At 49.2% G+C, this 12,463-nt stretch overlaps 7 protein-coding genes across 7 annotated transcripts; 3 read left to right on the top strand and 4 right to left on the bottom strand.

Moving 5' to 3' along the window:
- Positions 1-412: 412 nt before the first annotated feature.
- N7537_009914 (uncharacterized protein) lies at positions 413-2,472 on the top strand (the record flags this gene model as incomplete). Its single annotated transcript, XM_056900968.1, has 11 exons — positions 413-582; positions 638-696; positions 748-819; positions 873-928; positions 996-1,328; positions 1,384-1,776; positions 1,830-1,889; positions 1,945-1,999; positions 2,048-2,115; positions 2,169-2,240; positions 2,290-2,472. The coding sequence occupies 11 exons, from the start codon at positions 413-415 to the stop codon at positions 2,332-2,334; spliced, it is 1,383 nt and encodes a 460-aa protein (XP_056749636.1). The 3' UTR covers positions 2,335-2,472.
- Positions 2,473-2,724: 252 nt separating this feature from the next.
- On the bottom strand, positions 2,725-3,503 carry N7537_009913 (uncharacterized protein; the record flags this gene model as incomplete). Its single annotated transcript, XM_056900967.1, has 2 exons — positions 2,725-3,302; positions 3,356-3,503. 2 exons carry the CDS (start codon positions 3,501-3,503, stop codon positions 2,725-2,727), a joined length of 726 nt encoding a protein of 241 aa, XP_056749635.1.
- Positions 3,504-4,002: 499 nt separating this feature from the next.
- Positions 4,003-4,830, top strand: N7537_009912 (protein-L-isoaspartate O-methyltransferase; the record flags this gene model as incomplete). Its single annotated transcript, XM_056900966.1, has 2 exons — positions 4,003-4,161; positions 4,216-4,830. The coding sequence occupies 2 exons, from the start codon at positions 4,003-4,005 to the stop codon at positions 4,828-4,830; spliced, it is 774 nt and encodes a 257-aa protein (XP_056749634.1).
- Positions 4,831-5,003: 173 nt separating this feature from the next.
- N7537_009911 (DnaJ and TPR domain protein) lies at positions 5,004-6,607 on the bottom strand (the record flags this gene model as incomplete). The annotated part of the gene is made up of 2 exons (XM_056900965.1): positions 5,004-5,579; positions 5,639-6,607. The coding sequence occupies 2 exons, from the start codon at positions 6,605-6,607 to the stop codon at positions 5,004-5,006; spliced, it is 1,545 nt and encodes a 514-aa protein (XP_056749633.1).
- Positions 6,608-6,891: 284 nt separating this feature from the next.
- N7537_009910 (putative mitochondrial translation release factor (RF-1)) lies at positions 6,892-8,243 on the top strand (the record flags this gene model as incomplete). Its single annotated transcript, XM_056900964.1, has 3 exons — positions 6,892-6,973; positions 7,023-7,195; positions 7,242-8,243. The coding sequence occupies 3 exons, from the start codon at positions 6,892-6,894 to the stop codon at positions 8,241-8,243; spliced, it is 1,257 nt and encodes a 418-aa protein (XP_056749632.1).
- Positions 8,244-8,307: 64 nt separating this feature from the next.
- On the bottom strand, positions 8,308-9,627 carry N7537_009909 (putative mitochondrial tricarboxylate transporter (Ctp); the record flags this gene model as incomplete). Its single annotated transcript, XM_056900963.1, has 9 exons — positions 8,308-8,365; positions 8,417-8,566; positions 8,629-8,664; positions 8,736-8,993; positions 9,041-9,188; positions 9,237-9,368; positions 9,417-9,437; positions 9,490-9,544; positions 9,595-9,627. The coding sequence occupies 9 exons, from the start codon at positions 9,625-9,627 to the stop codon at positions 8,308-8,310; spliced, it is 891 nt and encodes a 296-aa protein (XP_056749631.1).
- Positions 9,628-10,440: 813 nt separating this feature from the next.
- dhh1 (DExD/H-box ATP-dependent RNA helicase DHH1) lies at positions 10,441-12,118 on the bottom strand (the record flags this gene model as incomplete). Its single annotated transcript, XM_056900962.1, has 3 exons — positions 10,441-11,904; positions 11,955-12,027; positions 12,078-12,118. The coding sequence occupies 3 exons, from the start codon at positions 12,116-12,118 to the stop codon at positions 10,441-10,443; spliced, it is 1,578 nt and encodes a 525-aa protein (XP_056749630.1).
- Between the last annotated feature and the right edge of the window lie 345 nt (positions 12,119-12,463).

Genomic DNA, 12,463 nt, shown 5'->3' with positions numbered 1-12,463 from the left:
GAGGAGAAAGGAAATAAAAAAAGAGTGCGTGTTGATAACACAGGTCTATCAAGCAGAAATGACAACCTTGGAGATTGTTAGGGTTCCTGGTGGACAATGGATCGGGGTTGAGGGTTTCAATGTCGTCAGGTTGACTATTCTGGGCTTCCTAATTCGTTCGGCATAAACCTGCTCAAATGATCACTGCCGGTCCCCGTACCACAAAACTGCTTAAATGGTCTCTCCCGGTCGCCGTATTGTAAGAAGAATAGTCTGTCTCTGCCGGAAGGGTGCCCGGTTTACCTTTGAATTCCGATCTAATCCGAGCTTCATCTTCTTTGCTTCCTCTAATTTTTAGAGTTGGAGCATTTTTCCCCTCTTACAAACCCGGTTTGGTTTTTCCCTAGCTGCGTAAATTTTGCTTTAATTCATCATGGCTTCCCGAATCTCTATTGCGCGTCTCTCGGGCCAGCGCTTCTCGGCTGTAGCCAAAACCGCTCCTCGGGCATCAAGCCAGTTCCGCAATATCAAGGGATTGTCTACCATCACGCGGAAGACTTCAGCTCGCTCAGCTTCGGGTTTGCTGCAGGTCTCTGCCTCCGGGTAAGTATCCATGTCATTACCATCCGTCGCAATTTTAGCTCATACAACCCTTCAGCATCAATGTCTCGCGACTCAATCTTGCTCCCCTAGGAGGCCACCAACTTCGCACCTATGGTAATCACTTTCCTTAAGCAGACTTGTTGGTCAATTGCTAATAGTGCTTAGCCGACTCCATCATCAAGGTCCCCAGTATGGCTGAGTCGATTACAGAGGGCACCCTCAAGCAGTTCTCAAAACGTATGGTGCTTTAGCCGTGGTTGAACATTTGACATTTGCTCATTCTGGTATAGAGGTTGGCGATTTTGTCGAGCGCGACGAGGAGATTGCGACAATTGAAACAGACAAGGTAAATACCAACAACTCTGTCCCCACCTCTCACGACTAGTTCTGTCGCTGACATATTTTGTTATTAGATTGATGTTTCGGTTAATGCCTCGGAGTCTGGTACCATCAAGGAGTTCCTCGTGAGTGAGGAAGATACCGTTACTGTCGGCCAGGATCTCGTCAAGATCGAGCTTGGCGGCGCTCCCGAAGGTGGAAAGAAGGACGAGGGTGCCGAGAAGCCCAAGGAGCCCGAACCCAAGCAGTCTGAACCCAAGAAGGATGCTTCGCCCGCCCCCGCCGAGACCGAAAAACCCAAGGAGCCCGAACCTAAGAAGGCTGCGCCCCCCAAGCAGGCTCCCAAGGCGGAGTCCAAGCCCCAAGCTGCTGAACAGCCAGCTCTTGGTGGCCGTGAGGAACGCCGAGTATGTTGACCGTCAATAGATCTTTGACCTTGACTTCAAGCTAATTTTGGTTTAGGTCAAAATGAACCGTATGCGTCTGCGTATTGCCGAGCGCCTGAAGCAGTCCCAGAACACCGCCGCTTCTCTTACCACTTTCAACGAGGTTGACATGTCGTCGCTGATGGAGTTCCGGAAGCTGTACAAGGACGATGTGCTCAAGAAGACCGGTGTGAAGCTTGGTTTCATGAGCGCCTTCTCCCGTGCCTGTGTGCTTGCCATGAAGGATATCCCCGCTGTCAACGCTTCCATTGAGGGTCCTAACGGCGGTGACACCATCGTCTACCGCGACTACGTTGACATCAGCGTTGCAGTCGCCACCGAGAAGGGACTTGTCACCCCTGTTGTCCGTAACACTGAAGGCAAGGATCTTGTTGGAATCGAGAAGGCCATTGCCGATCTCGGAAAGAAGGTGAGTAGTTGTTCTTCTGGAAGGCGGATGTCCAGTTTACTGACCTGTGATAGGCTCGTGACAACAAGTTGACCATTGAGGACATGGCCGGCGGTACCTTCACCATCAGCAACGTATGTTTCCCCCTGTCTTTGTGTATTCAAGAATAACACAGCTAACTTGTCCCAGGGTGGTGTCTTCGGCTCGCTGATGGGTACACCAATCATCAACGTTCCCCAAACAGGTCAGTTCTCCCGTACTATCTTTAGGGTTCGCATCTAATTGTATCTAGCTGTCTTGGGTCTCCACGCCATTAAGGACAAGCCTGTCGCTGTAAACGGAAAGGTCGAAATCCGTCCCGTACGTATAGACAATCCAGTCACTTTTTTCTTCGGTTTTACTGATGTTTCTAGATGATGTATTTGGCCCTCACCTACGATCACCGTCTCCTGGATGGTCGCGAGGCCGTTACTTTCCTTGTCAAGGTATGTCTACCTCCTCGTCCGCCTGAATCAATCACTAATCCCATCACAGGTCAAGGAGTACATTGAGGACCCCCGGCGCATGCTGCTTGGCTAAGTAGCATGAGTGTTTTGTCACGCGCCTTTTATTATCTATGTTCTCGTACCTGGAGCGGCCTTGCGCCCTTTGTAAATTATTATATTCCAAGATATAAATGCCATGTCAAGGACAGGTCTTGTTGTGGGCTCTAAGTACTATTCTACTATTCTACTATACTATTCTTCTGTTATGTGTGTACCGCTTTCAATCTTCATCGGCTGTTGAAAATTGATTGAGATTGAACTATCAATATGGAGATCGAATTAGTGTACATGTGATATTTGGGCTTTAGACAACTTGTGATCCACGGCGTTGGCTCTCTCTCGTGTGGCTGCTTGGATTGGTATCATTATACACATTCAACAAGCACACAGAAGGGCATGTTCTTGTATCCTTTGGATAGGAATATTAAATTCCACAATAGTTTCGAATCCACTGTGTCTCCTCCCAGGTCAAGCCTTCCAGTTGACCACGCTCCAGCTGAAGAAGAAGGGGCGCATCCAAGACCTCCATGAGATCCTCGAAAAAATCGACGTAACGATGCTGTAGCCATTGAAGAGGCCACCCCTCATCGAGCTCTTCTCGGCTCATTGGATCCGCAGTACCAAATGGGGGTGGCATGTACTCCAGGAACATGGTACGGCTAACCTCCCACCATATATCAAGTTCACTGTCGTTTGTTCTCCAGTTGCAGAATCTGCGAAGCTGGTCTGGGAAGCGCACTTGTTCTTCCAGGATCGCATGAACCATGAGGTGGGCACCAAGGTCAAACCAGCGTCTCCGGGATACGTGGGCGACTGCAGAGTGACAGAAGTCCATGAATTGAACTGCGATATCAGACAGGGGCACAAAGTGACCGAGGTCGCGATCTTTGGGGGGGTCCCAGTGGAGAAATTGATTGGACAAGTAGAAGATGCGCAATTTGAAGTCCAGGTCCCAGGGTAAGGGGCCTTCGAGACGATGACCGAGAAGCCGCCGGTGGAATTCTAGAGCTGTAGTCAGTATGGATGATCTGTTGCTGGGAAGTTCTGATGCTTACGTTCAACCAAGAGCGCAGACCATTCAATATCTTCGGTTGGCCTAGCTTGGTGGATTGCTTCTATGATCCCGCTGATACACAGACAGACCAGGTAGTCGAGGATCATCAGATCCACGGTGGCATGGACAGCAGGGTTTGGTTCCGCCATTTTGAAGTCCACACTGAGGCGGGAGAGGGTATCAATTGAAAGGTATGTGAGGGATCCTAGAGGGGTCCATGGTGCCCTAGAGGTGCAGCTGTCTCCCACGGCGATTGTGTCCACACGCTTAGTCGACGCGATTAGTCGCGATTAGTCCATCTCGGACCACTCCAAGGTGGTGTTTTGATATGCATCTTCACGTGACTCTGACCTGCCATTCTACAGAAGTATATAATTGTATATAATTGATAATTGTACTCGCTTCTGATATATTTGGAATTACGAATTACAGGACTATTTTTTTAAACCCATGTATCTATCATATTAGACACAGATTTAACAAGAAAACTGATATGTGTCACGTGTAGGGAATACGAATATCATGGCGTCATTTATATATAACATCCTAGAAATGAGAGTCACACATATGTACATACTATGTAATCAACCGGATACCTCCTTCACCCCATCCAACATCCCCCCCCCCACCTCCCCCACCCTTCAGTTCATGCTTAGTCTGCACATCAAACCAAAATTTAGCATCAGTAAAGCACGGTCTATGACCATGGCGTGGTATTGTTCTGGATCCACCAACACCGAGTTGATTGAGAACCTATTCAAGGCTGGACTGATCCACAATGAGCGTGTGAAAGATGCCATGATAGGAGTGAGCTCTACTGAGGATTATCTGGTTCAAAGTCCTTTCTAACATATGAGCAAGGTTGATCGAGCCCATTATGCTCCATCACGGCCGTATTCGGACTCGCCTCAACCCCTTGGATATGGGGCCACCATATCAGCACCGCACATGCATGGCTATGCATGTGAGTATCTGATTGATCATCTAAAACCAGGTGCTCGAGTGTTGGATATTGGATCTGGTTCAGGATACTTGACCCACGTCCTTGCCAATCTGGTGACTAGCCCATCCGGCAACGCTCAGGGACAGGTGATTGGTATTGACCATATCCCCGAGCTGACAGAAATGGCTCGTACCAACATGGACAAGTCTAAGAAAGGTAGTGAGTTCCAGGCATCCACCATTGTCAAGTTTATCACCGGTGATGGACGCCTTGGATGGAAAGAAGGTGCACCGTACGACGCCATCCACGTTGGCGCCGCGGCCGACAGGCTTCATCCAACGCTGGTGGATCAGTTGCGTGCTCCTGGGAGACTTTTCATCCCAGTGGAATCGGAAGGCGATGAGGGTGCCGTGGATAGTCCCAGTGGTGGTCAATATATCTGGGTGGTGGATAAAAAGGAAGATGGATCTATTCACAAGGAGAAAGTCTTCCAGGTGAGCTACGTGCCATTAACGGATGCTCCACGAGGATGAGACTGGAATTCAGACACTTTTCTCTCGTTTTGTTTTACATACGCCTTTGATATTTCGAGTCAAAAATCAAAATAGAATGAGTTCTTCTGAGTTTACAAAAACAATCCATTTTCTATATCGAGAGACTCCAAGAACACCTTGGTATGTGTTTCACACAGCAAAAGACAATTCGATCAGCGGAATCCACCAGGGAATTTGAACCCTCCCTGGAATTGTGGACCACCCTGTTGGAAGAAGAACTGTTGACCACCCCCACCGAATGGGTTGCCTTGGAATGGACTGCCCCGTTGTTGCGATTCAGGATCATTGGGATCGTCGCCGTTGTCAAACCGTGTCCGGAGTTCGGAGTCGGATAAAACCTCGTAGGCTTCATTGATGGCCGCCATCCTTTTCTCTGCTTCCTCCTTGCTTACACCCTGGGCGTTGGCCTTATCAGGGTGATGTTGCTTGACTAGCTGGCGATACGCGCGCTTGATCGTCCGATCATCCGCATCACGGCTAATACCAAGGACTTTATAGTAATCTTTCTGTTTGGAACGCCTGAGTAAGGCCTGAGCCTTTTGTTGGAGAGATTGTGCCTCTTGGGAACTGGGGTGGTGTTCCTTGGCCGATTCGAGCGTACGCATGGCGTCCTCGAATCGATCCTCGTCCAAAGCGATCTGGGCTTTATACAGGAGCCCGGCAAGCGAGTGAGGAACAAGCTGTAGAGCTTCGGCGCAGTAAGGACCAGCCTTTTTGATCATACGCATCTGGGTATGTTAGTGACAGAAAAACCAAGCCATATGACCATATGACGGTGGGTACTCACTTCACGGTAAGCCTCGCAGGTCTTCTCGACCAGGAATGTGTAAAGATTATCGGGTGCCAGGCGATGAATATGGTTAGCCTGTCTTGCTTCTTCAGCATCGGCCTTGACGTCTGCAATCAGACCAGTGGATTCACTATCGCCGACCATGAGATTTGCTGCATTGCTGAATTTGCGTGCCCCCAGGGCAGTATGTAATTTTTCTAGCTGTTTGGCGAGCTTCCGTTCACGTCGATAGAGATGGTTGCACGGTTTTGAGTCGGGATCAGCATGAAGACATTTACGGATTTGAGCAAGGCCACGGTCACTGTCTCCTATAGAGTAGAACAGCATGGAAGACATTTGCAGGTGAGGTTCGACCAAGCTCGGGGACATTTGCAAAACATGTGCCAAATCACTAAGCCCTTCTTCCGTCTCGCCTTTTTCGAAGTGACAATGGGCTCGAGCCTGTCGCAGAGACAGTGCCGTATTTGCCTTTAGGATGGCCACATTTGCCTCCGAGACACACGTATCCCAGGCGCCCTGCTTTTCGGCATTGAGAGCCAAGGTCGCCGCATCCCGTGCGGCTTCTAATTCCTTGTAATCATCCGTTGATTTTTTCCCGGCCCGCTCGAGATCTTGCAAGGCCTCTTGCCAATGCGCGGAGCGTGCGTTCAAACGGGATCGCTGTAGAAGAGCGCCCTCGAAGTCCGGCTTGAGCTCTAGAACTCGATCAAAGTCACTCGAGGCTTGTGAGTTTTTGCCGATGGACAGATAAGCCGCGCCCCGCTGGAAGATAGTGATATAGTTGGTTGGGTCACGCGTGACGGCGGCGTCGAAGTATACCACAGCATCTCGGGGTGAGCCCTGCGCGAGGTGGGCTTTGGCAGAAGAGATTAATTCAGAAAGAGGTGTATCTGAGGGGATTTGAAGGGCGTATCCAGCTGAGAGACAAGCTAGAAAGGCCGTGAGTGATTCCAAGGAAACGAGCATCTTGGGGGGGGATGCGACGCAGTAACGATGTAGTAATGGGGAGGTGTAAAACGAGGGATTTGGTGCAGAATGAGTCTCCCTAGGAGTACAAGAAGAGGGACATAATCCAAAAAAGAAAAAAGAAGTGTAAAAGCGCAAAGAACAATGTTGTAGACAAGGAACTCGAAGTCATACTCCGTGGCCTTTACGCCTCGTATTGTTCCGTTACCGTCATGTGACATCGAATTATCTCCAATTGCTTTCGATCCGAATTTTGGGTTCTCTTCATTACTCTGACTCGAAGTATGCTCGCCAAGTCAATATGTCAAAGTATATTGCGGCCTAGGCTTGGTCTGAAACTGTCGCCTTTGCGAGGTGTACACACCAGTAAGGCTAGCTTGGTTACTCTCCGATCAATGCTAATCGCGAACTGCAGCATCCAATTCTGCCTTGTCTCCAGCTCTTTTAACCAGAGCACGTCTACTTGCAGCTGAACATACAAAGCTTGCAGAACGACTGGGAGAGTCCTTTGACGCAAAAACCGCCAAGCGAGCCGGGGAATTAGCACCGATTGCAAATATCTTGAAAGAATGGGTCAATGCCAACGATGTATGCGCCTTGGAGACCTCCATTGGAGCCCTACTAATACCGCTAGTCTATTGTCGAGCTCAAGTCTCTACTAACTGATCCCAACACCGATGCCGAACTCCGGTCTTTAGCAACAGAAGACCTTGAGAGCAGTCGCGATGCCTTGCCTACAATATCAGACCGACTGAAGAAGGCTCTCGTTCCGCGACATCCATTTGCAGACCTTCCTTGCTTGCTCGAAATCAGACCTGGCGCAGGCGGAGATGAAGCAGGCTTGTTCGCTTTTGAAATGTTACGGATGTACGTTGCCTTTTGCTCCCGAAAGGGCCTCCGCCCAACAATATTGAAGCAGGACACAGAGGTCGGCCCGTCCGACGACCGGCTCAGTGAAGCGGTAATTGAAATTGAAGCCAATGGTGCATACGATATATTACGGACCGAATCGGGGGTACATAGGGTACAGAGAGTACCTGCAACCGAGACCAAGGGTCGTACCCATACCAGCGCCGTCAGCGTAATGGTCTTGCCGAGTTTCCCAGAGGACGGTAGTGAGATGGATAGTGCCCTAAACTTTGAAGATCCAAACAGCGATTACTATATTGACCCGCAAGAGGTGCGCGTTGAAAAGATGAGGGCTGGAGGTGCTGGTGGCCAACACGTCAACAAAACCGAGTCCGCTATTCGATTGACCCATATCCCCACGCATACGGTCGTCTCCATGCAAGACGAAAGATCCCAGCAGGCCAACCGGAGAAAGGCGTGGCAGATGCTTCGGGCAAAGCTGGCCGAAGCCCGGCAAGAAGCCCGCGAGCAAGAGCTTATGCAACTCAGACGAGGTATACTGGGTGGTGTGGCCAAAATGGGTCGAGGCGACAAGATTCGAACCTACAATTTTGGTCAAAGTCGCTGTACCGACCATCGCACAGGCATCACTATCCACAATCTGGATGGTATCCTTGATGGCGGTGATGGTTTGGACACTGTGATGGACAGTGTGCGGACCTGGATGGCTAATAGTGAAGTTGAGGCCATGGTTGCCGAGGACATGGCAAAAGCAAAGAGTAAATAGCAGAGTCATTCTTTTCATGTACAAAAGATATACCATGTATTCCGTTGAGGCCCCAGTCTATGTTCTACAAATATTTTCGCTCCGGATCCAAGATATCCAGTCCATCCATAGCCTTCTCGTACCTATCCAGCAGTTAGCATCTTTCATAGTATGACTTGGGGTCGGTCACAAACATGGTGAACACGATTCCTCCACTCATGATCAATCTCGCAAGTCGCGGCATAGCGCCCGACCACAAAGTAAAGATACCTTCATCCTTGACGATTCTTGTTGCGCAAACAATGCTGTTCTTGTAATGCTTGCTGGCCTCGAGTGATTGCATTCTGATATCGTTAGTACCTCATTTCTCTCTCTCTCTCTTTCATTAGCATGTGGGGATATTAACCGTGTCTTGACTGTGTCCAATGGTTGAGTCACATAACTGATTCATGTTAGTTTGGATTTGTTTTTTGTTTTTTTCCCCTTTCATCTTCTTCAGGGACCATGTCTTACACAGTGATGAGCCCTGCAATTCCACCAATCCCAAAGGTGGCTGCAGTGCCCAGCTTTTCGCCTGGCGCCGTATAACCCTCTGCAAACTGCTTCAATGTTGTGTAGGCTGTGAATCGGGTTGCCGAGTTGGCGGCCTGTCTTGCGGTAGTGGGCACAAAGCCTTGGAAGAAGCCCTTGACACCTCTTTCCTTGAAAATGAGCTTGCTACCGTGCAAGAAACCACGCATCCGAGGGTTGGCGGACTTCCGGTCGTCGATCCTATAGTTTGGTCAGTAGAGCCCGCCAGAAATAGGATGGGAACTTACAATTGAGTCTTAATGCTTTCAAAGGGAGTGACGGCAAAAAGGGACTCGGTGAATCCAGCACCAAATCCAGCAACAACCGTCCTTGGCCCTGAGATCTTGCCGTTCTCATCTTGGAGAACCGATTTTATAGCATCGAAAGCGACGAATCCTAGTATGTATCAGTGACGGCCCGTACAATTGTGGGAGGTAGACGCACGAATTCCAGCCTTGAGTGAGTTGCCGATAATCAGTGTTGTACATCCTGCATACCACTGGCTTCCGAACGGTGGCCATGGTAGCTTTTGGCCTTGGGTAAGCTGGCGATTGAGTTGAGTCCGGGTCTTCGCAACTGCATAGAATTAGCAACAATTGTTGCAAGACATTCGAAGAGTCATACATTCGGCCGGGTATGTGATCGCTGTAGTATACGGTTAGCTGGTGGTCTGGCAGGGGGTCATTGAGCTCTTTACCAATCTCCACGGCTCCGGCAGTGGACCCCGCAATGATGGAGCGAAGGGCGCTGGGCTATTTATTGGTGAGCTTCAAACAGAATATTATTTGATTGGAGAACAAACCTTTGCCTTTTGATCCTTACTCACCGTCGCCATTTTCCTTCTGGTAGTTTGGAGGAATTGTAGTCGCCGAACCTCGGAGATCCAGCGATATACGGCCTTCGGCACGTGCCAATACCGCAGCCCGACGTTGGATTAAGTATAGAATCAGCTACAGAGACCAGGCCATTTACACAACTCATTCATATATATACATGATGTATGAAGACTGCATTGGGTTAATTCAAAATCCTACAACCTATTACAGTGGAATAAATTGGAGGGTTATTGTCAATTCACTAGCTGAATCTACTTAGATCCGTTAAGCAACTAGTGCTCCTCCATTTTTTTCTTCTTTTTTTCTGGTTTTTTTGAGGGTGAGAGAGTGGTGTTCACCGTGTCTCTAACGGCAATCACACAAAGTGAGTGTAGACAGGAATGGGGGTAAGCATGGTAGTGGTGGGAGGACTTCAGGCTGCCAACAGCAAGTTGGTAAAGGGTGAGATCATCACTCGTAGCGTAGAGACAATAAAAAAAGAGCCCCCCCGGGGGGAAAAAAAAGAGAATCGCATCAGGCGTTTGTCCTGTGGAACGCCATTTGCCTTGCAAATCCCCAAAACACAGAATACAGCCTCGGAAAAACGAAAAGCGTAGGCGCCGGAAATGCATTTTCCTCGAGGATCCAACTCATAGGACAAGGGACCGGGACGGAAAAGACATATGATACATTGCACTCCCGTATCATTATGACCGGATAATCAATGCCAGGATGGCCCGGCAAGATCTCAAAGATAGAGCGGAATAGAATGAGAGAATCGAGGAAACCAAAGCGCAGCGATATGAAAACGTGTTTTTCAGGCGTGTTTCGGCCTAAGAGATGGGTGCCTGAGGTTGACCCGGGTTTGGTTGACCAAAGGTGATCCGGTTGGCGTCATTTTGTGCCCCACGACGTTGACCTTGTCCACGACCACGGTAAGAACCACGTCCCCGATTATTGTAGTATTGGCCGTGCTGCCCGCCATGCTGTTGACTCTGCTGTTGGCCCTGCTGTTGACCATGCTGTTGGCTATGCGGTTGGCCATTGTGGTTGTTCCGACGAGGTTGACGGTCTCCGTTCATGTTCACGGATCCAGCTCCAGTCTGAGGTGGAGGGTTGGAGATGGGCCGAGGGATGTTCTCGGGAGAATCATAGACATAAAGCTTCTTGTCGATATTTTGAGGGATGGGCTGGATTTCAGTGCCTAGTTCTTGCTCAATCTTGTACAGATTGAACCGATCTTCCCAGTTGATGAGGTTAATGGCGAGACCCAAGTGTCCGAAACGACCCGAACGACCGATACGGTGAAGATAGGTCTCCGCATTCTTCGGGAAATCAAAGTTGATTACAACGTTGACTGCTTGAATATCGATACCGCGAGTCAATAGGTCAGAGCAAACCAAGTTGCGACATACGCCATTGCGGAAGTCATGGAAGACTCGGTTACGGTGCTGCTGAAGCATCCGAGCATGAGAGTAAAAGCACGAATAGCCGAGTTCGGTGATCTTCTTGGCTAGAAGCTCAACTCGGTTGGTAGAGTTGCAGAAAATGATCGACTGGTTGATCTGAAGTTTGGAGAAGAGAGTGTTCAAGCAATGAACCTTCTGTTTTTCCTCGACGAAAGCATAGTACTGGGTGATACCACGTAGGGTAAGTTCGTCCATAAGGTTGATCTCGTAAGGGTTGCGCATGTGCTTATCCTTGAATGACTTGACAATCAAAGGGAAAGTGGCACTGAAGAGCATGACCTGGCGATCCTTGGGGTGGAAGGACATAAGTTGCTCAATGACAGGGGTGAACTCGGGAGACAGCAACTTGTCTGCTTCATCCATCACAAATGTCGGGCATTCGGCCAAGTCGGCGACACCTTTGCTAGCCAAATCCAGTACTCGTCCGGGGGTTCCCACAAGAATATGAACAGGGTCATTCAACCGGATAATGTCATCCATCAACCCAGTTCCACCGGTGGTAACCATGACGTTGATACCGAGATGTTTGCCTAGGGTCTTGCAGACCTGTGATGTCTGGAGGGCGAGCTCTCGTGTGGGGACTAAGATCAAGGCTTGGGTCTTTGTACTTTTGGGGTTGATGCGCTCGAGGGTGGGGATAACAAAGGCAGCGGTCTTTCCAGTGCCGTTCTTAGCTCGGGCCAAGATGTCTCTGCCTGTGAGGGCAACTGGTATCGTCTCTTCTTGGATAGGGGAGGGCTTTTCAAATCCAGCCTCAAAAATGCCCATCATGAGTTCACGTTTGATATAGAAGTCCTCGAACTCGAGGCCTTTCGTGGCAGTGACATCCTATTCAGAGTCAGTATTTCAGGAATTGACGACACTAATAGAACACCCACCTCAGTTTGTGGACGAGCATCTTTGGGGGGGAGATTCAATGTGTCCTGCAGTCTTTGCTCTGAGGTTGCTTCCCTGGTCAAGTCAGATTTGTTTCAGCCTCCCAAAAAACCCGATTGACTTACAGCTTAGTATTGCCGAGTTGTGCAGCAAGCGCGTCGGCCATTGTGACGATAAAGTGCTAAGGAGTTGGGAAGCAAGTGAGGTGACCGATTTTGTTTGCGATCAAGGGTGTGTGTGAAAGGATGTGCGCGGAAGTTGGAAGTAGGAAGATTTCAGAAGAGGTTTGAGATGGAAATATGAGGAGAGGAGAGGGAAGTTCGTCAAAACCAATAAAGTTAGGTTGTAGGGGACGGGAGATCGGGTATTCAATGATTCAATGAAATGAGGCTTCTGTGTGGAACCAAGAAAGATCTCTGATACCAAAGCTAGGAGAGTTCAGAGGATAAAGAATGGTATACACCAGTTTTGTTGACAAGAGAGAGAGAGAGAGAAAGAGAAAAAAAAAGTG

The sequence above is a fragment of the Penicillium hordei genome (assembly GCF_028827395.1).
Source record: "Penicillium hordei strain IBT 12815 chromosome Unknown utg000005l_segment0_segment0, whole genome shotgun sequence".
Taxonomy (NCBI): domain Eukaryota; kingdom Fungi; phylum Ascomycota; class Eurotiomycetes; order Eurotiales; family Aspergillaceae; genus Penicillium; species Penicillium hordei.
Note: the sequence above shows the minus strand (reverse complement) of the source record. Positions and strands in the feature narration are given on the sequence as shown.